At 36.3% G+C, this 27,594-nt stretch overlaps 1 protein-coding gene and 1 non-coding gene across 2 annotated transcripts in view; both read right to left on the bottom strand.

Moving 5' to 3' along the window:
* Positions 1 to 1,101: 1,101 nt before the first annotated feature.
* The window catches only part of LOC126966493 (armadillo repeat-containing protein 2), a 45,274-nt gene continuing 18,781 nt past the window's right edge, over positions 1,102 to 27,594 (bottom strand). Inside the window, exons 6-21 of the mRNA XM_050810597.1 lie at positions 26,961 to 27,074; positions 24,936 to 25,065; positions 23,804 to 24,011; positions 22,359 to 22,458; positions 21,190 to 21,362; positions 18,344 to 18,540; positions 17,009 to 17,177; positions 15,825 to 15,945; positions 14,528 to 14,577; positions 13,821 to 13,952; positions 13,295 to 13,448; positions 12,955 to 13,098; positions 12,426 to 12,656; positions 4,560 to 4,627; positions 3,144 to 3,256; positions 1,102 to 1,305 (exon numbers count right to left, since the gene is read on the bottom strand). Of these exons, the coding sequence (XP_050666554.1) occupies positions 1,149 to 1,305; positions 3,144 to 3,256; positions 4,560 to 4,627; positions 12,426 to 12,656; positions 12,955 to 13,098; positions 13,295 to 13,448; positions 13,821 to 13,952; positions 14,528 to 14,577; positions 15,825 to 15,945; positions 17,009 to 17,177; positions 18,344 to 18,540; positions 21,190 to 21,362; positions 22,359 to 22,458; positions 23,804 to 24,011; positions 24,936 to 25,065; positions 26,961 to 27,074 (2,261 nt within the window). The 3' untranslated portion in view covers positions 1,102 to 1,148. The remainder of the gene's footprint in view (positions 1,306 to 3,143; positions 3,257 to 4,559; positions 4,628 to 12,425; positions 12,657 to 12,954; positions 13,099 to 13,294; positions 13,449 to 13,820; positions 13,953 to 14,527; positions 14,578 to 15,824; positions 15,946 to 17,008; positions 17,178 to 18,343; positions 18,541 to 21,189; positions 21,363 to 22,358; positions 22,459 to 23,803; positions 24,012 to 24,935; positions 25,066 to 26,960; positions 27,075 to 27,594) is intronic.
* Positions 7,812 to 7,883, bottom strand: Trnaw-cca (transfer RNA tryptophan (anticodon CCA)). The gene has a single exon. It is a non-coding gene; the product is annotated as a tRNA-Trp (tRNA).

Here is a 27,594-nt window from a genome sequence, read left to right as displayed (position 1 = left end):
TTATACTAATTATGGGTATACTGCCGTGACGCAGTAATGTGTAAACATTACTGTGTTTCGGTCTGTGGGGCACCGTAGCTAGTGATATTACTGGGCAAATGAGACTTAACATCTTATGTCTCGCAGTTGTCAGTTCGTAAATAGTACTGACACCCGCGAAGAGCACCGGTCAGTTTCTTGAGCGAAAAAAGAGTTCATAGTTGTTACAAACATATAATGTTTGGGTTTCAATATAAAATGGAACATGATTATAATAATAGAAATGATTATAATTACTTAACAAATTAGTTTTTGTTACAAATAAAGCTCAGCTTTTTCTACATATTTCTTTTGTACGTTGCAATCAGCCTAGCGAATCTCTCTAAGAAAAATGCGATTCACTCGATTATATGAAACGTGTAGTCATTAAAAGATTGATAGATGACGGCTATAATCTTGTAAAAAACAAAGATATCCCAAATCCACTGCGTTATAACCAACTGTTCTGAAGTGGCAGTGCGAAGGGCACATAGTTCGACGGACAGATGGCCGTTGGGACAGTTTATAATACTATTAATAATGCAACACTAAAAAGGGCATTTTATTCATCGATAAGTCCTCAAATGGCCACCACGTACCGGTAGACGCAGTGTTGGTAGGCCCACCACAAGATGGACCGATGATCTGGTCAAGATCGCCGGAATACGTTGGATAAAGGCAGCGCAGGACCAATCGTCGTGGAAAATGGGGGAGGCCTTTGTCCAGCAGTGGACGTCTTCCGGCTAATGATGATGATGATTCGCCGCCATATTGTAATTACTATCTCAAATTTATGTCAAATCACTGCACGTTTCGTACTAAACTAAATTTCAATTTTTACTTGATAATTTGCACTCATAAACTGACATAAATATCTAAGATTTCCTGTATCTTTAATTTGTACTTAATTAACTTGTATCAGTATGTTTAAACTTGTAAATATCCATTTTTAATGTTTATTTTCCTGGCTATTGTATTTAGCTGTAAGGTTAAAACTATGCTTAGCGAACAAGGCACCGCCGTTGTAACCATCTTCCCAACTTGAAAAAAGGAAGTAAGTAGCAATAAAATGAAACACACATCACACAGCTATGTATAAGTATGTATTAAGTATATATATGAAGGCTGTGTCAGTCGGTGCCGACAGCGGCGTCAACCCTGGACGGTTGGAGCGCCTCTAGCAGTGGCAGCGCTACCGCCACCAACTCCTCCCAGCCCGCGAGCCTCTTGCACGAGGCGCATACGCAACCTTCTCCCTCCTCGAACTCCAAATCCTCCGTAGAGTATCTGTAACAAAAACCTCATTTATAAAACGAAAAATGATATGCTATTAATCTATCTTTACGACGACCAACAGAACTCTATTATTAAGGGATTTATTTCACCAGGATACCACGGTGACGCAACCAGTCGCCGCTACCAACAAAGTGTATACAGCTCTATAGGGTGTTAGTGTGCTAATACACAGGCGGCACGTTGCTAACGACAGTGCCAACTGCAGCCGTCGATGCATCGGCCTATAAAATCGCAATACAACTTAATTCAGTGAATGAAATTTTATTACAATATGATAATTCATTGAGCGAACGCGGGGTATTTTCCGGGTCAGCAGTTGTCTTGTATAAACAAATTTGTAATAATTCTGGTGAAACGTATTAAATTTAATTAGGTACATTTTGTGATTTATTAAATAATTGACCAAAGAAAAAATTTGCTTATAAGTATTTTCTGGTGCCTTGCAATGCCTTGAAGTTTGACAACTCTCGTCATGTTTGTCGACGCGTTGCTGCGCGACCTTAAATAGGAGCACAAATTAAGCGAATAACTCTCATGTAGATATTGCATTCACGGCATCATTATCGAGTAAAAGAGTTCTGTGACGATTATGTATGCATTTTTTTTAAAAGTGCGCGACCTTTACTATTTACCACTTAACTGGCGGCGTGTCAAAGTGCTTTTGTGCCTGTTTTATATTCGCCATTTTGGCGCTGTTGGCCATAGCGATAGTCTGCAGTACTAAAACTATTAACATTTCCACAACAGTAATTATGGTATTAGCTCTCCCCCACATTCTCTTAATTAAAAAAAACTCAAATTAATTTCCAAAAATTGTAGATTTTAGATTAAAAAATATCAAATGTGTTCAATACTGTTAAGTTTAGGCCTACACTTAAATATTTTTTTTTTATATTTGTTAAATTCTTAGTCATGTAAATACTACCCGGTTCCATTATCTCTGGGGTCTATGGACTTGCATCCAAGTCCACCAAAAAAATTAAAAAAAAAACATTATCTATGGCCCTGACGTCGACGACGTCACATCCTCGCTTTGTGCGGTGTGCAAAACAAGCATCACTAGGATATTATTAATAATAAATAAACGATTTAATTTTTCAGTATTATACATTGATGTAAATGTTTGTGTTGTGATGCTGATTATTATAAATAAAATGATGAAAAATCAATAAAAGAATCTGAGTTAAGTACTTACCTTCACAAAAAGTATTTCTTTTATGGCAGTACTATTACACCGATACAGTTAACAGAATCAACAGAACTTCCAACAACAAAAGTACAACGTAACAATGAAAACTTCAAAAACAAAGCGGTGATAGCACGAAAATATCACGACATGTACCTAACGGTAATGAAGCTGCAAACCGTACTGACGCAACAGGACGAGGCGAGGGGGTTAAAGGGGAACGATTGAAGGCTTCATGTTCGAGCGAGGACCAGAGGTAATGTGGTCGTGAAGTAAACGCCAAATTGTTACTACTGTTTTTTTTTATGATAATAAGAGACGAGTCGAGCAGGACGTTCAGCTGATGGTAATTGATACGCCCTGCTCTTTACAATGTAGTGCCGCTCAGGATCCTTGAAAAACCCGAAAATTCTGAGCGGCACTACAATTGCGCTCGTAACTTTGAGACGTAAGATGTTCAGTCTCATTTGCCCAGTAATTTCACTAGCTACGGCGCCCTTCAGACCGAAACACAGTAATGTTTACACATTACTGCTTCACGGCAGAAATAGGCGCCGTTGTGGTAACCATAATGTATCATGTGCAAAGGAGCCTTCCCACTGGTAAAGTTCCAAGCTAAATGTGATTATATTTTATTGCATACCCAACATCTTCCTCTTCACCGTCAGATCTGTGACCATTGATCATGACCTCGAGATCACTCTTCTGTTCTTCACTGTTTGGTTCCTCGCAGTCTTGTGCCAATCCAAATTTAACCTGTCAAATGTCAAATAGGCCATTAAGCCTCACTAATCGTTCGTAAGTATAAATTCTTCTTTATACTTACAACGATAATGAACAATCTGGCCTTAGATAATTTATACGCCTAGACAGAGCCTCTTACTGCTGATGTCTCGCGATTTTTGAGTCTTTGATTTTAGTGCTTGTGTTATTGAATATAGAGGTTAACTGAACGGTGCTATTTTTTTCACAGTCTATGTAGACCAAGATGTAGACGCACAATTATCTAAGAGTCTGCCTAAGAGAATTTCTAAGAAAGCTTTATCATTCATGTGAGAATAAGCAACAAATAACTTATTTAAGTCTATTAATACAAGCTTATTAATTTCGATTTCACCCAAAACCACGCCTTTTTATTTATGGGGCGTTTTATGCACGCTGTCAAAGTTTTCTGACAGGGTGAGGTTTCTCGAAAATAAAATATACCTGTGCCTTGTACTTATAGTGTGAAGTGATATTATAACTCCAAGATATTTATTTTGCAAATTACACTGGCAGTACATAACAAGAGGAAAACAAAATGCAAGAGTATTTATTCAATTCGATATGTACAGAGTTTTATGTTCAAAATAGTTTTTAAGTTTTTATGCTGCTGCTACCTTAGATCACTTATACGTCTAGACTCTGACATGACAGCTGTGAAAATGTCGAATAAAATTGAGTTTTAGCTAACCTCTATTTTGAGCAATTCACGCACACTAACACAAAGTATCATACAAATCGCGTAAAGTGTAAGACGTAGCTTGTCACGCACACTAAACTAATATTCCTGGCCTGTTTTTACCGGTTGTCTAACAGGAAGAGACTCTATCTAGAGTTCTAGACGTATAAATTATCTAAAACTGCTGCATTCTTTTAAAAAAATAAGCAAAATATAACTGATTTTTCAGCTGCGATTACATTATGAGCCAGCTGATGTTACGTGGAATCAGTTACCCATACAAACGACAAAATACACTCGACGGTTTACATTTACTGAGACACACACTGGACATTACCTGGCCCTACACTGTTCCGGTGGATTCCCAAAATTATCCTCATTTTAGCCCGAGTCAAAACAAACAACTATACACAACACTACTTTCCTAAACAAGTTCCCGAGCAGTGTAAAGGAAGGGTTAAAGTTGGAATTTTTAACACTATTCAAATATTTGGTGGTTTTAATTCAAAAACTTTGGTGGAGATTCTGCCCCAATTCGTTTGGGGCATAACTAACATAATATACGTTGATAATACTGCAAAATTATAAATATTGTATATGTATGTATAATATTCTTACGTGCTGTTTTCTTTCGCTTGTTTGACTCCCGCCAATAGCCTCGCACGGCGTGAAAACAGAGTCGTCATCTGTGGAGCGTAGGTTAATCAAGATTTTTTTATAGTTATTACAAAATACTAAAGAACTAGGAGGAACTTGACATGTATATGGAACAAATCTATAATCTGTGGTTCTACTACCGACACCAAGTATATTCTTTGGTAGTTTTTCCGAAGCATTAATAAAAATAAAAAAACTTAGTTTAAAAAAACCGACTTCAAAAACTGAAAAGTATCAAATAACTAAAAATGTAATATAATACACCTCTTATGCAAACCTTTACCTTTAATATTAATGACATACTGTTATTTATATGTGCTACCTATTGATAGGTTTTAAGTCGGTGCCAAGCCCTTAAACAAAATAAAACTTAATATTATAAACAGCTTACTTACTTTAATTATTAAGATTGTCTGGCCACGCGTGTCTGTCCGCTTGGGTTATTTTGTTCGAGACGAAGCTATCCCGCTATCCACCTACTATTACCTTTGGCTTGGCACCGACATCAAAGCTATCAATATGTAGCACATACAAATAATAGTATGTTATTAATGTTAAAGATAAAGTTTTGCATAACAGGTGTATTACATTTTTAGTTATTTGAGACTTTTCACTTTTTGAAGTCGGTTTTTTTAAACGTAACTTTTTTTAGTGTCAGTTAATAATAATAATATATCATCAACCTGAATGAATCATCGAATTACGAAAGAATTACGTAAATCGGATCATAAATCTCTGAGTAATCGGTGTACATACATAAAAAAATGCCGATCGAATTGAGAACCTCCTTTTTGAACTCGGTTAAAAAGAGGATGTAAATACTATGTAATAAGAGGCCCAGCCTAAGATTTTTTTTTAAATTTAGTTAAGTATGAATCGTGCAGTGATTTGACATAAGTTTGAAATAGCAATTACAATTGATCGACGAAGTAAAATCCGTCTACGTTTGAAAGCGAACAGTTGCCTTAAACGTAGTGGATTACGGCTTTCTCCGGTTTTTTACAAGATTATAGCCGTCATCTGTCAATCTATCAATGACTGCACGTTTCATACAAACGAGTGAATCGCTTTTTTCTTAGAGATATTCTCTCTACGCTAGGCTGATTAATAAATTGCAAAAAATAGCAAAGAGCTACTTATAATACAGTGTGTTGTTCTCTTTATGACTATCGTGTTGGGTATATTGGGTATAAACTTGTATTATGTATAAACTTATGATGACAAGGTTTAATTTGAAAATAGAAACAATTGAGTAAAAGGTTTTTCTTTTTGAAGTGAAACTAATGCACAATATCGATACATTTAAAATTTTATTACAAAAAAAGAATAAGAGACGTGTGGCACTCGGGGACTGCCGCGGAAAAGCTATTGCATAGCATTTTTTATCAACTTATGCAGTTATCATTATTTATTTATTTTAATTATGCGGTTTTTTTTTGATAAAATGCCTGTGATAATAATAAAAATTAAAAAAACGTGATAAAAAAATAAAGAAATTAAAAAAATAATCAAGATGTACCCCAGGCTCGAACCTGGGACCTTCTGCACAAGCATACGTGATAATCGCTGTTCCACGGCAACTGTAATGACCGTGCCGAAAAATCTATATACATCTAGTAAGTAAGTGTTAGGATATTTTCGTTTAGGAATTTCTGGATTCGGTCTCCATGCTCAAGGCCCGCGATAGAAGCTATGCAATAGGTTAAAAATATACAACGCAAGCCGGGAAAAATATTGTCACGCGACCTTAGGGAGTACTAAGATTGTAGACCCTGATGGAGGTCTAACTTACATAAATAAATTTTCTGGCCATATACCTAAAGGGGTTTTTCTTGTAATCGAGTATATTGAAGAATGGTTGTAAATATTTTTCTTTTATTGTGTTTTAGTTTGAGCTGACGGTATTCAAATTCAAATATTTGGATTCAAAATAGGATTTAAAATCACTTATTGAACGTCATAAACTACCACCCATTCAAAAGAGACTGCCTCAGACCTGACAAGAATGGGCGCAAAAAACTCGGCGGGCTTTTTTTTTAAATATAAAATATGGATTATAATGTGATATCGTACAATAAACATTTATAATTAAAGAGCCTGAGGCTGTTCGCTTTATTCCCAGTCCGAGAATTAAGAAAATCGTTTATGCTATAATAACCTTTCCCACACAAATCTTTTTTAACAGTTCTTTTAAACTTCGTAACACATTTGTTTTGTACATTTTCTGGGATCATATTGTAGAAGCATATACATCGCCCAACAAAAGACTTACTAACTCGACCCAACCGAGTAGTAGGCATAACAAGTTTATGTTTGTTCCTCGTGTTAACATTATGAATGTCATATTATTACCAGTACTCTAAATAAATAAATAAATTATAACAACTTAGATTTAGGATTGTGTGCGTGGCATCTTGACACTCAAAGTATGAATATAAAATAATTTCTTTACCACGCCTGGTTTATATAATCTTAAAATATTGTGGTCATACAGATAATAAATTGTTATCTTAAAGAAATTCGATAAGATGTTCTATGCAAAAGTTGCTGTGCTGTTTGATGCTATGCAGATTGTGTAAGGACCACGTAATAAGTAATTTACATTACTAATTATACAAAATTTAAAAAGCAAGTAAATGATATTTTAAGTGAACAGGATTAATATATATATATAGTTTTTTTTTATATATAAAACCGCATTAGGTAACTCTTTTGTTTAAATGTAAAGTAAATTTCGTAAATAAATTAGTTTTAAGACATCTAATTTTATATTTCTTTCCTCTTTTTGTTTGTACATATTACTTTAATTAATGTTAAACTTTGTTATTCATCATGTAAGATACTAGTAACTATAAAATTAACCTGTGGATAACGGTGTGGGTTCTCACTAAAATTAATTTAATATCTACTTTACTTTGAAATTGTAAAATGTATTGTGTGAACTGTTTGTTATCCCTAAGAAATAAAATAAAAATAAATAAAATATTAGTAAGATTGCTTTTAAAATTACTAGTTTAATTTTTAATCAGTTCAAACCAAATATACAATAAACGAACAAAATTCAAATCATTCTTAAATTATTCAGTTACAAGAAAAGCCCCTTTTAGGTTTTAGAGAAATAATTTCGTATTGTGTGTGTAATTTTTGACAATTTAAAAAACTCTTTAAAAATAAAATAAATTTATACAATAATACGAAAAAAAAAGAGTTGCTTGACCCCGACGTGATTTGAACACGCAACCTTCTGATCTGGAGTCAGACGCGCTACCGTTGCGCCACGGAGTCACTTATCGATTGAATTGAAGTTAGCAATTAAATTATTTATCCCTTTACCATTGCATTACATCATCGTAATACAACAACCCAGCAATATCAACATGCCAATATTAATTAAGATTTTAAATGGATATGAAAAACTCTTTCCTTGAATTAAATTACTCAATCGGTATCTGCCATGATACCGAAACACGTAATCCGAGCGTGGTAATTGTCATTCAAACAACACAAACATATTTCTGTTTTAAGTCTTTCCAAGTCCTTAGTTATTATTATTATTATTATTAAGATACTCTTTGTAAATCATCCAGAAGCAAACATACAGGTGAGACTCAGAGCCGGATTTAAACTTAATGCCGCCCCTGGGCACCGGAAAAAAATCCGCCCCAATACTGAAATTTTACATAAACGTATAGTTTATATATTTTATTTTTTAAAACTAAAATAACTAATTTATTGCAGAAACTTTATGATATGCTATATATTCTAAAAACATAAATAAATATTTGTTTTTTTTTTTTTCTAACAATTATAAATTTGGTTGACTCATAATAATATTACATCAATTTTTTCACAGGCAAACACGTCCGACGTTTTGAATTGCGAATTGGTCGATTAAACAGAATTAATTAATTATATTGACCAATCTTGATTACTTACAAAATTTTTTTCACTTTCCAAATTTTGCCGCCCTAAAAAATTGCCACCCTGGGAACTTGCCCCAACTGCTCCTTGTGTAAATCCACCGCTGATGAGACTAGACTACATAGACAACTTATTTGTTTGATATTATGTATTCTGTAGTAATTTAGTGTTTGTAGATGTTTTTTTTTAATTTATCATCGGCTTTGGAGTTTGAACACAAGTCCTTGAGCCTGAATTTGTAGATTGAAGTAGTTAGTAACAAAATTTCACAGTATTTCTTGTTATTTCGTCAATTCTTAAATACAATGTCATGTTATATGTGCAAAGTTTCATTTCAATTCGATTTGATGAATGAATTTCAAATAACGTTTCTCGAGTTTTAAGGTGAACACACTATAATTCTCTTTTAAATTGTATTGTATAGTTTAGATTAAAAAGCCCCCATTATTTGTTAAAGCGGGTGTCATGTAAAGTTGACACTGAGCATTATGTAGTGAAGAAGACCCGAGGCAACTTATATTTGCTAAGTAATACAGTATGTAGGCACTTTCACTAAAAACAATTTTGTATTGAGAATGCTATATAAACACTTAAGATTTGGTTTGAGGATTGGTCTCCGCTGCGCTGCAACTAGATACCGCAGGCGTAGTCGCAATGTGCGACAACTAATACTACGTCCAAGTGGGCGTCACAAGCCAGTCTCGAACAATGTGACCTTGATGTGCCACACGTTCTGTTAAACTTTGCTAATAATTGAAACTTAAGTACCTGATTGCCACATATCACCAGTAAGTATTTTGTATTTTATTAACTTAAATGTAATATACTTAGGACTTTAAGATATTATTAAAATAATAGTTCTTCTACATCCCACATTTTTTTGTAATGAAATATATAATATTTTTTTACACTATTTTCAATTTAAATTTATTTTCTATTTTTTAGTTGAATTTTGTATAAAGCGTGTTCTTAAGTTTTTTAAACTATTATTTATTTTTCATTTTTTAGTTAATTTTTTTAGATTGAATGAAGGGATTTTAATACATATTTGCGAATAAAAATAATTTAGTTATATTGAAAGATCACTTAATTCAGCTAGGCCGAGATCCCCGAACTAGCTCTTATAATAATTAGCTCAGTTAAATCACGCATTAATAATTTATAATGGAAATATAAATTCACCGTCATCTATTCGCTTCTACACGAATTAGATACTTTAATTTTGTGGAACTGTCTCGACATGTCGCGCGTTTCCTTTGTAGTTTACAATAAATTACTAGATGGCGCTTATTAGTGATTTATTTATTTAAAAATTATATAAATTAACAAAAATCATATTTTGCAAATTGAAAAATTTAATAATTTTATCAAATTAGTGTAATGTCATCGGTCCTCGATAAATATACAAAGTTTGAACGAAATCTAGCCGTTTAAAGTGAGTCAAAATCGCGCCCAAATAAGGCGGTTACAAAACATACAAACATACAGGTGAAGCTAATAAAAAGCGTGTAAAAAACCTATTGTTCTTAGGTCCAACTAGATACCCCACTGTATCTAGTTGGAGCGAAGCGAAGACCAATCCTTAATCTTAATCCTTGAGGGTAATACATTATAGGTGTGGTAATATTTATGCAACTGTTGTGTAATAAGGGGTATTAAATCACGAATGTGGGTGGTGATAATAGATAGATATCACATGAGTGTTTTAATACCTAATTATCAGCAGTTGCATACAAGACTTTATCTACACCCATTATATGAATCCTCTAAAAGATTCCAAAACAGTTAGCTTACTGCTAACATTAAAACAGTCAGTCCTAGTAGTATATCATATAGTATCATCCATTCCTGATTATATACAAATAAACGAAGCATTAATGAAATAATTATTTATTTTTTAGTAGTAATTTACATTTTGTATAGCGCAATAATTAAAATTCACTAAAATATTATGTTCTTTTGCAGCGCTTAAAATATCCGGCGGAGTGCCGTCAAAACTTGAATCGCTCATTTTTTCAAGAAAAATGGCGGGGATTCGAATACCTAACTTATTTTTTTTTACGCCGCGCGACGTACTGGTAGTGTGGAACGCGCGTAAACGAAATTGTTCTTTTTTTGAAATTTATACAGATACCACGCATCGAGCAATAAGAATGTGGCTGTCTGTTGAAACTCTTTGCGCATGAAAGAATCGAAAAAAAATAACAAAGGAGTGTTGTAATGAAATTCAGTACAACATTACAACACTGGTTTGGATGATGTAATGGTTATTACGACATCGGGTGTTTTAATGTTGGCAATAAGCTAACTGTTTCAGAATCTTTAATAGAGGATTTAAAGCATGGGTGTAGATAAATACATTTTAGCTCTCCAATATTGGTTGGCACATAATTTCAGTACATTAATGCGTCGGTGGCCACAAATTACTACCCACACTTAAAAATTCCAAAAAGTCTCGATGTTCTTCGATTGTCTTTTGATAGACCATGTGTTGCAGCATTTCTGCATCATAAACAAGAAAACGAAAACGACCACTTTTCGCGAGATTATTATCCTCATCAAAGCAAAAAACCACACGAGTCAAGTTTTTTTTTAAATAGTCTGCCCCGCTAGTGTAACTTTAATTGTGCCTTTATCACTGGCCAGTCAAATTGTAATTTGCCCGTTTTTAACCGACTTCAAAAAGGAGGAGGTTCTCAATTCGATTGGTTTTTTTATGTACATCGATTTCGCAGAGATTTATGATCCGATTTAAATGATTATTCTCTAGTTTCATGCGGAATAGTTGTCGTTTGGCCCTATAAATATTTTACATAGTTTGGCCCCGTGTTTTTCATTTTATGAATATTTTTGTTTACGTGGACAATGTAATTTTAGTTTGTGTACGGCTTAGGAGTTTTCATTTAGGTTGATTATTTATTTTGTTATTGGAGAATCTACAGCTGAACACTTTACAATAGATAGGTACAGGATAAAGTAACAGAAAGTCATTTACAGATAGATTCTCATGAGTAGCAAGGTAAAAATATAAAACAAGAACAATGTGAGTAGTTACGTACACGAAACATTTATATTATTACTAACCCGTGTCCTGATAAACACTATTATTTAATAATAGTGATTATCAGTATTATATATTCTTAATTGACTTGCATGAGTAACAATATTCGGTAATCTCCGGCCATTGCCGTTAGTGTCAACATTATAGCACTAAGCACGTGGTCGGATTTGGTACGGCCTTACCATCGGACGCTGTCTGGTAGCGGACCTTATTCGATGGTATGTCGGAATGTCCATCGCACAAAATTGTTATTATTACCGTTCGGACTGTACCGAGTACGACGGCGAACCAATAGGTGCGAAACGCCCACTCACGCCCACCAGTCCGTCCGATGGTTTGGCCGTACCAAATCCCATCATGTTTTTAGGCTATAGACGCGGAGTCCCAAGGCCGGAGGTTTTAGGCAGATCACAGACGAAGATCTTATCAATCGGTCGAACTGAAAGATTTTTCTCAAAATAAATGTATTTAAACAGAAACTTACTTATAATGTAAATGTAATATACTAAAGGTAAAATGTAATATAACTAAAATTTTTTATTGAAACATTTATTACATCGTCTCAAATTTTTTTGTCCATCTGTTGCATGTCGCATTACAGCAGGTGGCGGCCGGCGTACAGGTGAAGTTGAATCATTAATATAAAATCCTGCATTCAAGTTAGGTTGGTCGAGTGCAAGTATATTATATATATATATTAAGTAAAGCTTAAAATAGTTAAATCTGATTTTTTTTATTTCGGTTATTATGCTATTATTAATATGTGTATGCAACGCTAAAAAGGGCATTTTATTCATCGATAACAGTAATTGATAATATCTTTTTATGTACTTAGTATAGTTTACCAATGAACAGAGCGAGTGATTGAGTCGCGAGGGCCGAGTGTTGTTGGTCGAGCGGGTGGTGTGCGTGCGCGTTCCACAAGGCGCGGGCGAGTAGTGCGGCGGTCGGAGCGTCGCCGCGCCGCGCGGACCCGGCCAGCGCGGTGGCCGCCGCCGCACCGCCCGCCGCGCCGCCGCCCGCGCCGCACACGTTCACCAGCAGGCCTGCCGCCGAGCACCGCACACTCGCGTCCTCTGTCCGAACAGTCGCCAGCCCATTGATAACTTCATGCAGGTCACAACATCCTTATGTTATCATGAACAAGAGAACTAACAGCTAAATACAAAATTGGCCGCAAATCAAGTACATAGCATTAGAAGAAATCGAGATAATAAATACAAAAAAAAAGAAATCGGCTTGAAGGGTTGAAATTGATGAGATATATATATATTTGAAAAAAAAATCAAAGATAATAAGTACCAAAGTGTATTTTATGAATTACTGACTTCGATATAATAAATTAGTTCTATTCGTATGTAAGACCTTACTGACCGTGTGTGTGAAAGCGTGGCAGTAGATCGAGAGCCCCCTCTAGCTCGAGAACTTGTGCAGCACGCGCAGATCGCGACAGGTTGCCAAGCGCACGCACCGCCTCGCACGCCGCCAAGCCCGATCCCTGGGCCCATCTGCACGTAGCTGTGAATAACGTCTTAGATTAAAGATTACCATTTCTTTTTCCGATAAACAACTTTATTTCAAGTTCTGTACCATGGAGTATCAATGGGACCCATTTACTATACTACGACTCTTGGCGGTTATTCATCGTCGCGATGCCGAGTGTGACTAGCGCTGCCATAGCCAACCCCTCGTAACTAACGTAAGTTGTATCTACCTTTACACAGCATATCAATGGTGTCATCGATGCGACGCGGCGACGGCGGTGGCTCCAAATAGAACGTCACGTTATTGAGTGTTGCAAGCGCTGCCACTGCCAACTCATCGCATCGATCATATTGGTCATCTTCATTATCATGCGTTACTGACATCTGTAAGATGATTCTGTTATTTAAAGTATTAAGTATACTTATAAAACACTATACAGGCCCGGTGCAAGCCGCATCTCAATAAAGTAAGCATGTATTTGGAAATTTTATAATGTTAGTGTCAATTGCATCATGTGTCCAGAAGCGCACACTATTCTTTATTCTTTTAGATTTAAACTACAGTGGAACCGTATGTGAAAATAATATAAATCGTAATAGAACAGTTTTACTAACACTTTTAGCTACTATTAAAATTAAAAAATCAAAGTACAATAAGCCAATCACTGGCCGAAGTACCCCACGAAAGGCTTAAGACAACAAACAATCATAACAGAGTTGTAAGTACTTCTACCAACCTGCTTCGTGTATTTTTACCTCTGAGTAGTACGATTTCTCAGCAACCTCAAGGCACGCTAGCAGCGCCCGTATAGTTCGCTCGCCATATGAGCCAGCCACACCCGTTCCGACCGAATCCGCAAGGCAAAGATTAGCGATAACACGAACTGTCTGTTCCAATAAGCAAATGTTAATGCAAAATTAAAAATACATACACATTTGTTAGCACTAAATACGGTACTATAATTCAAGATTTTTCCTGTTTATATATTTTAAGTCGATCGAACTGGTTTCTATTGAATTCCCTTTAATGTCAGTTAAATCAACGCTTTGAATACAAATTGCGCTAAAATACCGGGGAAGTAAAAAAATCCTCCAAAAGTGGGAAATATTTTATCATTAGTGCAAGTAAACGCTAACAGTTAACTACATTCAGTTGTATTAAACTAATGTCAAAAATTTTAAGTGCAATCGCGGTGTGTTCGAAGTGTGGTGTGTAATCGGCCTTACGGGAGGCATAGTGAATTAGTAACGTTAGACGTATCGTGCCGATGTTAAACAGTGAATTCGTTATATAATCATGAAAGAAAACAGCGCAATGATTAGGAAATATAATAGATACAAATCTATGGGTTTAGCAAAAAATCATTTTGTGAAGTGTGTGTAGAAATTAAAATTTATAGGAACGTTCACATTGATAATGTTAGCAGGAATAGTGCAGATAGGAAAAATAACGATTTCCGTACCTTAATAAGTACATCCTCGTTCGATCCATCAGAGCCCACAAGATCAGAGCCTGTGAAATCAATAATTCAATTAGTTCAATTTCTTTTTCACGCTGTTCGCTGATACATATTATCGTACATTTACAAAACAGAGATTTGATAATTGTTGAGATTAATGATCTGGCAGAAACGGCACAATTTGCAGCAAAAATAACTTTTCAGCGAGTTCAGCAACAGCAGAAAGGTTAAAAGAGGAGATATCTAAAGAGATGGATTGATGTCAAAAAAGAAAGCGGAGATTGATTCTATATCAGATCATTTTGGTTAAACAATTGAGATTTGAAGATCTTGCGTAATAGAAAGTGGCTTTGAGAATGACCGAAGGATTTGATGGATTGCTTTCATTGATAAGCTCTCTTTCTTCCAAAATAAAACAATGATTCTTTTGGGTTCAATGTTGTCATTTCGGAATCTCAGCCGCTTTTATTTTACTTAGATTTTATTATACCAAGCGATGCCACGTTGACCGCTTAGACAAGACATTCGGTGGCGATGGGAATTGACTAACTCCAAAACGTTCAATCGGAAATATAGAGACTTAGAACTGACGCGATGACGTTGCGTAGGTCCAGTGTTAGGTCAGTCAATCTAAATCAATTATTAATTTTGCCAGTGTACATACAGTACTGACTTCTCTTAAATTAAGAGTCTCTTGTCTTTTGAAAATGAGCCTTTAGATCTTTAAACATGCAAAGAAAACGGTGATTGATGGTGACGGTGAAAATAGAGTTTCTCTTCTTTTTCACTCGCCTGGCCACACTGGTTTATTTATCCGTCGTTTCCCGAAAATTCACACTAGTTTAGGATAACCATGATGATGACCCTGACATGTCCGGACTTTTAGGCTCTATTCCGGATTTGTCTGGCTCATTAACTCTACCGGGTTTTATTTTTAATTAAATAGAATATAATAATAAAACTACATATTAAATATATCAAATAAAGGGTTCAATCCATTCGAGAAACGAAATCTAAACGACGTATGACATAATACGTCGGATGATTTAAATACTTTCTATTTTTCCGAATCACATGTTGTAACGAATAAATCATATATTGACCTCGGAATATAATTTTGTCACCAATTATTATTAAACAATAATTATTTTAACCTTTAAATGCGACTCGTACGCTCTGGCCATTTACCCTCGCCGTATGAGCAAGGTCACTGGCATGTATATATATTACGCCTTAATTTTGCCGCCATTTGTTATATGTGCACCCGATCTTTACTAGTTTCCCATGTGACTGTACCCACCGACTAAATGTAGGTCCGGATCCGGTCCGAGGTCTCGCGATTCCACAGCCACGGTGCTCCGCTTGGTGTACGACTCCAGAATCGTGAGCAGCACATCCAGGCTTCCCTCTTCGTTGTATATCTGTGGTTTGGTACATGTAAAACACATTATGGCATCGACTATACATTTTAATTATTTATGTATTCGGAAATCTAAAGTTAAACCTGAGCTATGCCGTAGAGAACATCGAAGTTTCAAGAAAATTGTTGTTTCAAAATCGATCTAGATTCTGTTTTCGGATTGCATTTGTTCCTTAGACAATTCCCTATTATTACTTTATTTAATAACATCCTTATGAACTAAAAACAATTAATATCTAAAAGCGAATAAACAAACCTAACAAACACTATTAAAACATGAAACGAACCATAGTATTGGAACAGTGACTATACAATTAATATTATTTACATACAATCTCGAGCGATTGCCAATTTCGCGGTCATCTGGAGGGCAAAGCCAAATTGGCTTCAAAGAAACTGGGCGTCATTAATAGAGCACGGCAATACTTCAAGCCGGCCCACATACTAACGCTCTACAAAGCGCAGGTCCGGCCACACATGGAGTATTGCTGTCATCTCTGGTCTGGCGCACCCCAGTATCAGCTCGATCCATTTGACCGCGTGCAACGCAGAGCAGCTCGAATTGTCGGGGACCCAGTGCTCTGTGAATAGCTGGATCACTTGGCGTTGCGTAGAGACGTCGCTTCATTATGTGTCTTCTATCGCATTTATCACGGGGAGTGTTCCGAAGAGCTGTTTAACCTGATTCCTGCCGCCGAATTCCACCTTCGCACGACACGCCACAAGTTAGGTTATCATCCTCACCATCGGGATGTGTGGCGGTTCTCCACAGTGCGGTATTCAAGGAGCTTTCTTCCACGTACTACAAAGCTGTGGAATGAACTTAAGGAAGGGTGCGGTGTTTCCGGGACGGTGCGACATTGGTACTTTCAAAAAAAGCGCGTACACCTTCAAGAGTTGCAAGAGATTGTGGGCGGCGGTGATCACTTAACAATAGGATTAACGCTCGTTTATCCTCCTATTCCATAAAAATAAAATAAAATACAAATTTAACACAGGAATTTAACTGAAATTAAGTATATTATCACCGTTCGTGTACAGTGACTAAGATTAAGAGGACGCACATTTATTCTGGCCTGTTGGTCGCCGGCGGCCATGTTGCCTAGCGTGTAGGCGAGTCGCACAGCTAGCGACGCGCGTGACGCGCATGCAGCCAGCGCACGAAGCAATGCACCCGCGCTGTCTGCACATGCGCACAGCCACGAGCAACACGACGTATCCCCAGACGCCACACTGCGCGGAAAATTATATACATATCTACATTATATAGTCTACACATAATGATAAAAAAGTTGGTCAATTGCAAGCTTGACTCACACATCAAGTTTCCTTAGCTTCGTACATTATTCTTATGTATCTTAGATAATTTATACGTCTAGATGGAGCCTGTCAACGTATGCTAGGTTTACGTGATAAGCTACATCTTACACTTGCGATACGTAAGTCACTTTGACTTAGTGTGCGTGACAAGCTACGTTTTACATTTGCGATACGTAAGTCACTTTGATTTAGTGTGCGTGACAAGCTACGTCTAACAATTGCGATACGTAAGTCACTTTGATTTGGTATGCGTGACAAGCTGCGTCTTACACTTGCACTACGTAAGTCACTTTGCTTTAGTGTGCGTGGCAAGCTACGTCTAACAATTGCGATACGTAAGTCACTTTGACTTAGTGTGCGTGACAAGCTACGTCTTACACTTGCGCTACGTAAGTCACTTTGATTTAGTGTGCGTGACAAGCTACGTCTTACACTTGCACTACGTAAGTCACTTTGATTTAGTGTGCGTGACTAGCTACGTCTAACAATGGCGATACGTAAGTCACTTTGACTTAGTGTGCGTGATAAGCTATGTCTTACACTTGCGCTACGTAAGTCACTTTGACTTAGTGTGCGTGACAAGCTACGTTTTACACTTGCGCTACGTAAGTCACTTTGCTTTAGTGTGCGTGACAAGCTACGTTTTACACTTGCGCTACGTAAGTCACTATGCTTTAGTGTGCGTGACAAGCTACGTCTTACACTTGCGATACGTAAGTCACTTTGATTTAGTGTACGTGACATGCTACATCTTACTTTTAATTATCTACGCTATGTATAACCAACCACGATTAAGTTCAAATCTAAATATTTTTATTGAAAATATGATTCAAAAATCACTCAAAGTCTTTGGCATAACATTTCTTCCTTAAATTGCCTATTTAATCTGTAATCAAGGTCGGTTCTTAACTCCGGAACGACTAAAAAAATATTTTACAAACCACTTTCCAGTGTCCAAAAAACCTTAAAACTCGCTATTTAGCGAGTTACATTCACGAACATAAATTAAATTAGAAAATAAAATCTTGTACACATGTGTTTGCAGTTTTAAAAAGGAACCGGTGACAAACAGTATTCACCTGAGACATCTGGCAACATTAGTGAGCACGTCTCGATCCGTGTGAATCCTTAGGGCGTGGAGGAGTTCCCCGAGCGCGCCACTCGACACGAATGTGTGCAAATGTTCGCTCGCGTTCGCCAAGCTTCGGAGCACGCCCGTCACTTGATACAGAGCGTTTATTGCCTCCTCCGATATTTGACGTGGTCGTTCCGCTTTCTGTAATCATGCCTTTAGATCCGTCACACATGTAACTATACTATATAGCGCTATATAGTATTTAGAGCAAGGCATATTTTCACATATTTTGACACGCTTTTTACTAGCTTCACCCGTATGCATGTTTGTTTGTAACCTCTCAACTCATTTGGGCGCAATTTTCACCCACCTTAAACCTAATTTCGTTCAAACTTTGTAGATTGATCGAGGACAGATGACAATACATTAATTTAATAAAATTATTCCATTTTTCAATTCGCAAAATAAGATTTTTGTTAATTTATATAATTTTTCTATACGGCAGGAATTGATGTAAATCTTAAATTTCAAAACAAAATTTCAATTTTTTAGTTAAATTTTCAATAAAAAGCGTTTTCTTGTTTTTTTTCTTAACAACTATTTTTATAGCAATTTCCTAGCGAAAATAGAGCTAGATTTAATATACATTACAGCAAGGCAAATTGTCACATATTTTTCATAGCAATCTTCTAGTTAAAAAAGACATAGCGCTAATATGTTATTTCACCAAGATACTATGTGATGCTAAGCATAACACAGTATATACATGTAACAGCATGGAAAGTACCTACAAACGTTCGAAAGTTCTACCCTTGTGTTCATTTAAGCTATAATCAGAAGTGAATATGAGAATACTTTTATCTACACACTAAGCAATTTTGAGGTAAAAAAGAAAACCACCACTTATCTTAAACAATTATCATATTCAGAAACGGGAAGTCTACTGTAACCTACTCACTAAGAATTACATACACACACACACACATACACACTGTACGGTGTTCTGGTTGCCGTACAGATTAATTTATGTTTGGTTCATAAATTAAACTAGACTTAAGAACAATTAGTTTATTGTACTTAGTCTAAATGGTTATAATGGTAAATGGTTGTGAGCACACGCGAACCGACTGATGCTCGAACGTGAACTGGGGAAAATATGGAAACACGGCCCGCGCCAGCGCAACTGCTGACAGGCGCAACGTGATGTGCGATGTTCCACTCGTACACACACAAACACATACACACACACACATTCACAATTAATTTTTATTTTTTTTATTTTGTTTCGTTTGTCATTGTCATTTGTCGAGGGGAATCACTGACCCCGAAGATACAGTTTTAACTAGTTTCGGGGTCAGAGGTCAACCTCTTTTAATATCACAGCAAAACCGTTTTTCAATGTTCAATGTATTATTACAATTAGCGATAAAAAGATGTAAATAATTGGTATTATGTAATAAATATTGTATATTTAGTAATTTAAGTTATTTGTAGTGAGTGTAAAAAAGAAAATGAAATAAAGTATTATTATTATTATATTATAATCACATGGTACGGCTGGACCATCAGACGCGGTTCGGTACCGAACAATATTTGACGGTATGTCACATTGTTTATCGCACAAAATCTTGTAATAATAATAATTTTGTTTTGTTTGGTTCGGTCGGACCAAATCCGACTATGTGTTTAGGCTTTAAAACGCCGACCAATTAGTGCGCGGTGCCCACCGGACCGTCCGGTGGTTCGGCTGTACCAAATCCGACCATGTGTCTAGGTTATTAATATCGCCATTGTACCGCCACGTTGTATAATATATAAAATCTGGACGACCGAGCCTTACTCGGATTTTTAAGAACGTACAAAAATTTAATAAAATGAAACTAATAGGATATCTGGATTCGGAACGGGGTCTTCTGTTTTCCCGATCACCCAATGTCCCATCTGAGCTATAGTCTTGTATATAGTGGCGAAATTTACCTTTGTATACTAATGTGACTGTAGCTGTTTCTCATTAAGACACGGATAAAACTATATATTTTTAAATTGAGACCGAGCTAAATCGATTGCTCGCCCCCAAAACTACCCGTATACTAAATTTCATTGGAGCCGTTTCCGAGATTCAGATTATATAGCTATACTATATATTATATAGCTATACTATATATTATATAGATATACTATATCTAATATATAAAAGTTCTCATGTCGCAGTGTTTGTATTTAAACTCCTTCGAAACGGCTTGACCGATTCTCATGAAATTTCGAGTGCATATTGGGTAGGTCTGAGAATCAGACCAGTTAAGGGTCCATGCCATATTTGTTTTTGAATTTTTTTTTTTAATTTGTTTGATTATGAGTCAGCATTAAAAAATACTTTTGTATCGCGATTTTAATATCGGCAATACAACGTTTGCTGGGTCAGCTAGTATTATATAGGTATACTAGCTGACCCGACAGACGTTGTACTGTACATAATAATTAAAATACTGTTTTTTTTATGTATTTGTCAATAATTTTTCATAACATCAAGAATTATTTCGTAACGTATGCTCCTTGTTGTTATAATGAAATAGTTTCACAGCAGAACTGTCAAACCGTGCGCCATTAAATTCTCCCACAGAAAATATGTCCATACAAAACAAATATTAAAAGTAAAAATAATTATGGGTCCCAAATCAAAATAAAAAGTATCCTATCTCTCAAGTTGGACCTAATTACACACCATGAAGTAATCCCCATTAAAATCCGTTCATTAGTTTAGGACTACATCGAGGAAAACAACGTGTCACGTAATTTATATATATGTTAAGATATACAAGAATTGCTCGTTTAAAGATTTATGATACATACAGCTGTGGTCAGCATCTTGAGGTGCAGCGCGGCTAGAGGCAGTGCGCCGGCGCGGTGTGCTCGCTCGCATAACGCCGCGTGCAGCGTCAGCGTACGAAGTGCGGCCGCGGCGCACGCGCAGCTCGTGCTCTCGGACACCGGCTCCACGCGGCCCCACCCCTCCACCATCAGTTCTACAATAAGAATATTTCGATCACCAGTGGGAGGCTCCTAATCACAGGATGCCGGCTAGATTATGGGCTATTATTATTACCGCAACGGCGCCTTTTTCTGCCGTAAAGCAGTAATGTGTAAGCATTATTGTATTTCGGTCGGAAGGTTACCGTAGCTAGTGAAATTACTGGGCAAATCAGACTTAACATTTTATGTGTCAAAGCGACGAGCGCAATTATTATAATGAAGAATTTTTGGTGTTTCAAGAATCCTGAGTGGCACTACATTGTCATGGGTAGGGCGTATCAATTATCATCAGCTGAACTTACTGCTCGTCTTGTCCCTTATTGTCTTAAAAAAATCAAATGAGAAAAACTGTCGTTTTAAAAGAGAAAAATTTCTATGTTCTTTCAATCATAGCAAAATTTACATATAATTATTATGGAAATAACTGTAAAAAATCAATCTCGCTGTGTTAGTATCAATATGAATAATTTTAATTCCTACTTTTTAAATTTATTGATTGTGAAAAGCTAATTGTGTATCACGTAGAACCAAATTTAAGACTATAAATTGAACGGAGTTCCTGTTGATTGTGTTAGCATTTTTTTACATTTCCATCCATTAATCGTGTAGCTTCCTTTACGGACTGTAAGTAAAAATGTAGGTCTGAACTATATATTGAATTTTTTTGCCCATACACCTAACGGAGGTGATTCTTGTAATCGAGTATATTGAAAAAGCATTTAAATATTCTTTTTTTATTGTATTTTGATTTGAGCTGATGGTCTTGTTACCAATGCTCTAAATAAATAAAACAAACACAAAAGCTTCATGTAAAAAATGTCAAAATTTAATTCTTCCCGCCAAATTTGACAACTACGGCTTAACCAAGATGGCCGCTATTTTTTTTTTTTTTTTTTGGAGTTTATGGCCTGGTATCTAGACCTTTAGGCCAATGGCCGCTATTTAGTGTCAATAAGAATAAAGCTTAGATAAAATAAGTAGGTACTCACCAAGAAGATTATTATCTTGAAACGAGGCAGTGTTATCATTTCTAGAAATCTTGTAGACTAACTTGCATGCCGCTGTCAGATGTGGACCGGTAACTTGCATCTACAACAACAGACTACAGAGATGAGTTTTTTTTTATAATAAGGAGGACAAAAGTTATATCTAATGATAAATTCCGGCCTTTTAGGTTTTCTGGAATGAATGGCGGAACAAATTGTCTCGAACACTGATAAAATGCTTCACGGGTAGATGAGGAGCGTGATATTTTAGTTTCTAGCGTTTTAATTACTTATAGTTTCGAAGAGAGGATTTCAAAAGTATTTTGACCTGAGATAGCTTACAAAAACAGCTTTATCAATATCAGCTGTCTTAGGCATTCCTCACATTTTGTTATCAGCATGATTTTTAATATATTTTTGGAACATCATCATCAGCAAGTCGTCTGTTTGCTGACCTCTAAGGTTGTGTTCCTGTTATTCCTTCTGTGTTGCAAAAGAGAAAATGGATGGAGTTGATCATGGCAAGCTAAACGTTCCGGGTAAAGTGAAAGGTAGGTAAACTTTATTCAATTAGGCTTAAACTAAGCGCTTTTGTTTAGTCACTATTACTAAAGGCCCTTGCAAATGCAAACACGCGATAATAAAAAGTACAATTTAGTAAGTCAATAAGTACATTACTTTAAAAATTGCGAGTTGATTGAAATACCAATTTCCGATTCTTTTCCATTTTATTATATTATGACGTAGTGTCGTTTGAGTGACAATGTATACTTTTACGTTTATTTTTTGGTGGGTTAGTATTTGTCACTTTGGACACTGCTCCCATTGGATCTATTTTATGACTAGCCCATCCATGCTACATTTGATAATATCATCAAGTTTTTATTTTGCATACTAAATACGTATACGATTGTCGGCTTGATGTGTTAACAAGCGCTACCAACGTCATGAACTGCCATAAGATATCCCAATTAATAATTACATTTATTTAACTACTGTTTATATTAAAACACTATTTAATATAATTATCACTATGGTTCGAAACAAATATAGCATATAATATTTAGATCTTTAGTTAACTTGATTCGTGTAAGTTAGTTGGCACTACAGCAGTGCCAACTAACAGTTGGTAGTATCATCACGGTAGACGGTCGTGCCTTATGTAAGCCAGAGCGCTAAGTTGGAGGGGGCATTCCTATTTCCTTATTGTGATATCTAAGGGGTAACACTGCCTAAATTGTATTGAGTCAGTTATTATTATAATTATTAGTTGAAACTGTTAAATACAGATATTTCGTTTTTAATTACCAACCCCTTCTACACGATACATGTACAGTTGCCGAAACATTAAGTTGTTTACGTTATTCAGGTGTTTGTGTAGTGTTTTGTCTCGTCGATATTAACGAAAACCTTTGTTTATTCGTTGTAAATAATTGTTTTAGACTTACCGTAAGCATCACTCTTGCAATAGTCACTAGTATTCTATTATCGTCGCTATCAACGTGAGTGTACACAGATCTGAGAACCAGCTCTCGAAGACTGCCAGCCGGGGGTGACGTCACCACTCTATTCAATAGTTCATCTAGAAGCATTCTCGTTCTGTCCACGCTGCGGCATCTCTGTGACAACGCTTCAGAAATTTCCAGTAAGTTCATGCTGGAATAAATATATTCAAATTTTTATTCAAAATAGGGATTTGAAATTACTTATTGAACGTCAAAAACTACCCATTCGTGTAAGCGCGTTTAGAACACAACTGAACGAAAACTCTGCCTAATACACGTGTAGGAGTTTTGCTTCAGATAATTTGTAACGTGAGTGTGGGTATAGTTTTTTATTGCACATTTTAAGTATTTTTGGTCAAATTAGTACCTATTTTTCGTGTCCTTTTCAGAGCACGTTTCCAGGGGGACTGAAACCCAGTAAAAACAGGGGGACGTTATAAGTACACGGTTACAATTATTACATGCGTTTTAATCCATTAAAAAGTATTTTATTTAACCTTTGACTTTATTTGAACTTCATACTTTTTTTTTATGGAATAGGAGGACAAACGAGCGTACGGGTCACCTGGTGTTAAGTGATCACCGCCGCCCACATCTCTTGCAACACCAGAGGAATCACAAGAGCGTTGTCGGCCTTTAAGGAAGGTGTAAGCGCTTTATTTGAAGGTACCCACGTCGTATCGTCCCGGAAACACCGCACAAGGAAGCTCAAGCAATTCAGATTACTTTAGTATAATTATTGACCTAATTTTAGTGCTTCATTTTTATAATCATTCGCCCCATAATTATAACAAAATCATGTATTTTAGAATTTCCCAAATTTGTTTATTCTATAGAGATAAATTCCGTCCCGGTTTTCAAATCACCGGTATGCGTATTGCTTCACTTACAAGTCGAACGTTGTCTAGCCATGATGGAAACTAACTTCATTTGACAACCCTAGCATATTTTAGCAACTAGACGTCGAGACAACCTTGTAGGTAGGTATTTAGCGGCATAACACAGAAGTTGACAAAGAAGATTGGAATTTGAAAATTAGTTCTTCTCCGAAGTACATAACTAAACAACAGAAAACCTGTGAAGGTGCGGCTGCGTCGTCTTGGGCAACTGGACAGAAAGATGCCTCACGGGAACGTCGCCAAGTCCACCAGCGGTGACGTCACAGGACGCTGCCTTCCCAGATGCGAGCTGTCTTTTTGGACTCGCTGCATTTTAATATAAGGAACTATTTTAAAGGCACAAATAAAATTTAAAAAAATAATTTTATGAACGATCCCTCGAACTCGTGCTCTCCCAACTGAGCTAACCGTTCGAGTGACGTATCGTCATAAAATTTTGTATATTTTGTTCAACTCTCAGGTTGTGTCTTCATCTACAGGATCTACTTTACAGTTGATAACCTGCTTTTTAATGGCAGTTATCAAGACTTGGGTCACTTCCACCTATAACTAGGACTTAACTATCTACACAATACAAGTAATAATACAGTAGTGTAACTCAGCGGTCCCCTTGAAATTTATATCTACGTCTGGGCGGAACGCTAGGGTTGGTACATACAAAAATAATGCCGAGGCGGACGGTGCGGGCGCCTCTAATTTAACTCGGACTACGATACGGCTCGGCGGCGTGCGGCGTGGCACTCTATATATGTTTTGTCTTCCCAAGATTGCTTAGCGGTCGTGTTAATGTGTGTATATGTGCGTGCGTCGATTCGGGCGCTCTAGTATGCAGTTAAAGTACTGTTCTATTACTCAATTGTGATATCTATCCGTCTTTTTGTCAGCAAGGTGTTTTAATATGAATTGCAACAGCAAGAGAAAAGAGAAATATTACGAAAGTGTGTCTTCATGCCCCATTTCGACTTCTACGATCTCACAAGACAGTGGGGTAGCGTGCCTTGGGCCTCGTATGAAAATTCGTTTGGGGGCCCTTATGAAGGGTAAAGATTTCTCACAAAAGAAAAAATATATAAAATTAAAATAAATATTTATTCATCAAAATTATCTATCTGTCACTTTTCCCCAAATTTTTTCAACCAATTCAAATTAGATATACACTCTCCGTGCCTTTTTTTTCGACAAACTGATTTATTAAATCATTTATAGCTGATGATAACTGTACTTTTTTTAGCTTGTTTTGAGTTTTGTCATTTCTGAAATAAAAACATGGGAAAAAATTTGGGAAGTTTTTATTTATTTCATTACATCGGGGGCCCCTGTAGCCCGAGGGGCCCCATGCAGTTGAAGGTCAATCAACTAACTTCTTGCTTCAGCGTAAATTACTACAGCTAAACAAATTTAAGAGATTTAAACAATTTCAAACGTAATTTGAAAAATAGGTATTTGATGCAACTGTTGCTATCGCGCCGCGCCCGAAGCACAACTATCTATGCGTGCGTGAATATGTCGGTGTTTATGTGTATAACACGTTTGAAAAGGTGCGCGCACGCTGCAAATGCCGTTACATTTTTTATCTACACCGATGCTTTAAATCCTCTATTAATGATTCTGAAACAGTTAGCTTATTGCCAACATTAAAACACCCAATGTTCTAATAACCATTACATCATCCAAACGAGTGATGTAAAGTTGTACTGAATTTCATAACAACACTCCTGTTTTTTTTTCGATCCCCTCATGCGCAAAGAATTTCAACAGACAGCCACATTCTTAGTGCTCGATGCGTGGTATCTGTATGAATTTCAAAAAAAGAACTCTGCTTGGACTCGGCTTGTGAATCGGATTTTGAGTAATTATTATCACTACCTACTGAACGGTATAAAAATGGCATTTTGTACGATGTTTTTAGAGTCATATTTTCTTATGGCGTTGGTTGATTGAAAAAAATAAAATTTGCTTAGTCTAACTATAGATTTGGAATAAAAACACGTATACATACACAGATATAAAGATAGTTACACTAAACTAGCCTAAAGATTTCGTAAAATCCTCTGCGCTTTATCAAATCAGCTCTCACAATTATTATACAATTATATACATAACAGTTTGGTGACGCGTGGTATGAATCTGTTTATTCTATATTGACAATGACTGGGATGTATGTACCTAATATATATATATATATAACATGGTATACTAACATTTGCTGATAACAGTCATGGATGTAGTTTGAAACACGCCATCTCCACTAGAAGCGCATGCGCCAACCGGTTGAGTCACTGAAATTGCTTCTGATAAATCCTCCAATGAATTACCTAAAAACAATTCCTGTTTGTATAGTTTCTTCGAAGTAACCTTATGCTAGGGTCGTCAACTTTTATTAGAAGAAATAGGGAGGTAAATAAAGAGTACGGACTTCCCAAAAACAGTATCATCTATTTTTAGCAGACTTCAAAAAAAGAGGTTCTCAATTTGTCGGTATGTTTTTTTATGTTTGGTACCATCAACAGAGTTAAAACCAAGATGATAGTAGACCGCGTAAATAACAACAGCGTAGAATTTCAACACATTGCCTATTGTGAGGTGGTGTCAACCTACACCTATTTGGTTCTACTACTTAATACTCCAATACCGGGGGTTGTGAGCTGGAAATCCAAAGGCTATAACCAGGTCTGCGGTAGAGAAGCTCAATAAGATCTGGAAGGACAGAAGGATCACCAAAACCACCAAGGGTCGACTTATGAGGTGCCTTTTGTTTCCAATCTTCCTCTACCGGACTGAAATCTCGTCCCCTAGACTTCAAGACCACCATAAAATTGATGCCTTAGAGATGTA

The sequence above is a fragment of the Leptidea sinapis genome, chromosome 1 (assembly GCF_905404315.1).
Source record: "Leptidea sinapis chromosome 1, ilLepSina1.1, whole genome shotgun sequence".
NCBI lineage: Eukaryota > Metazoa > Arthropoda > Insecta > Lepidoptera > Pieridae > Leptidea > Leptidea sinapis.
This window is presented reverse-complemented; position numbering and strand designations above follow the sequence as displayed.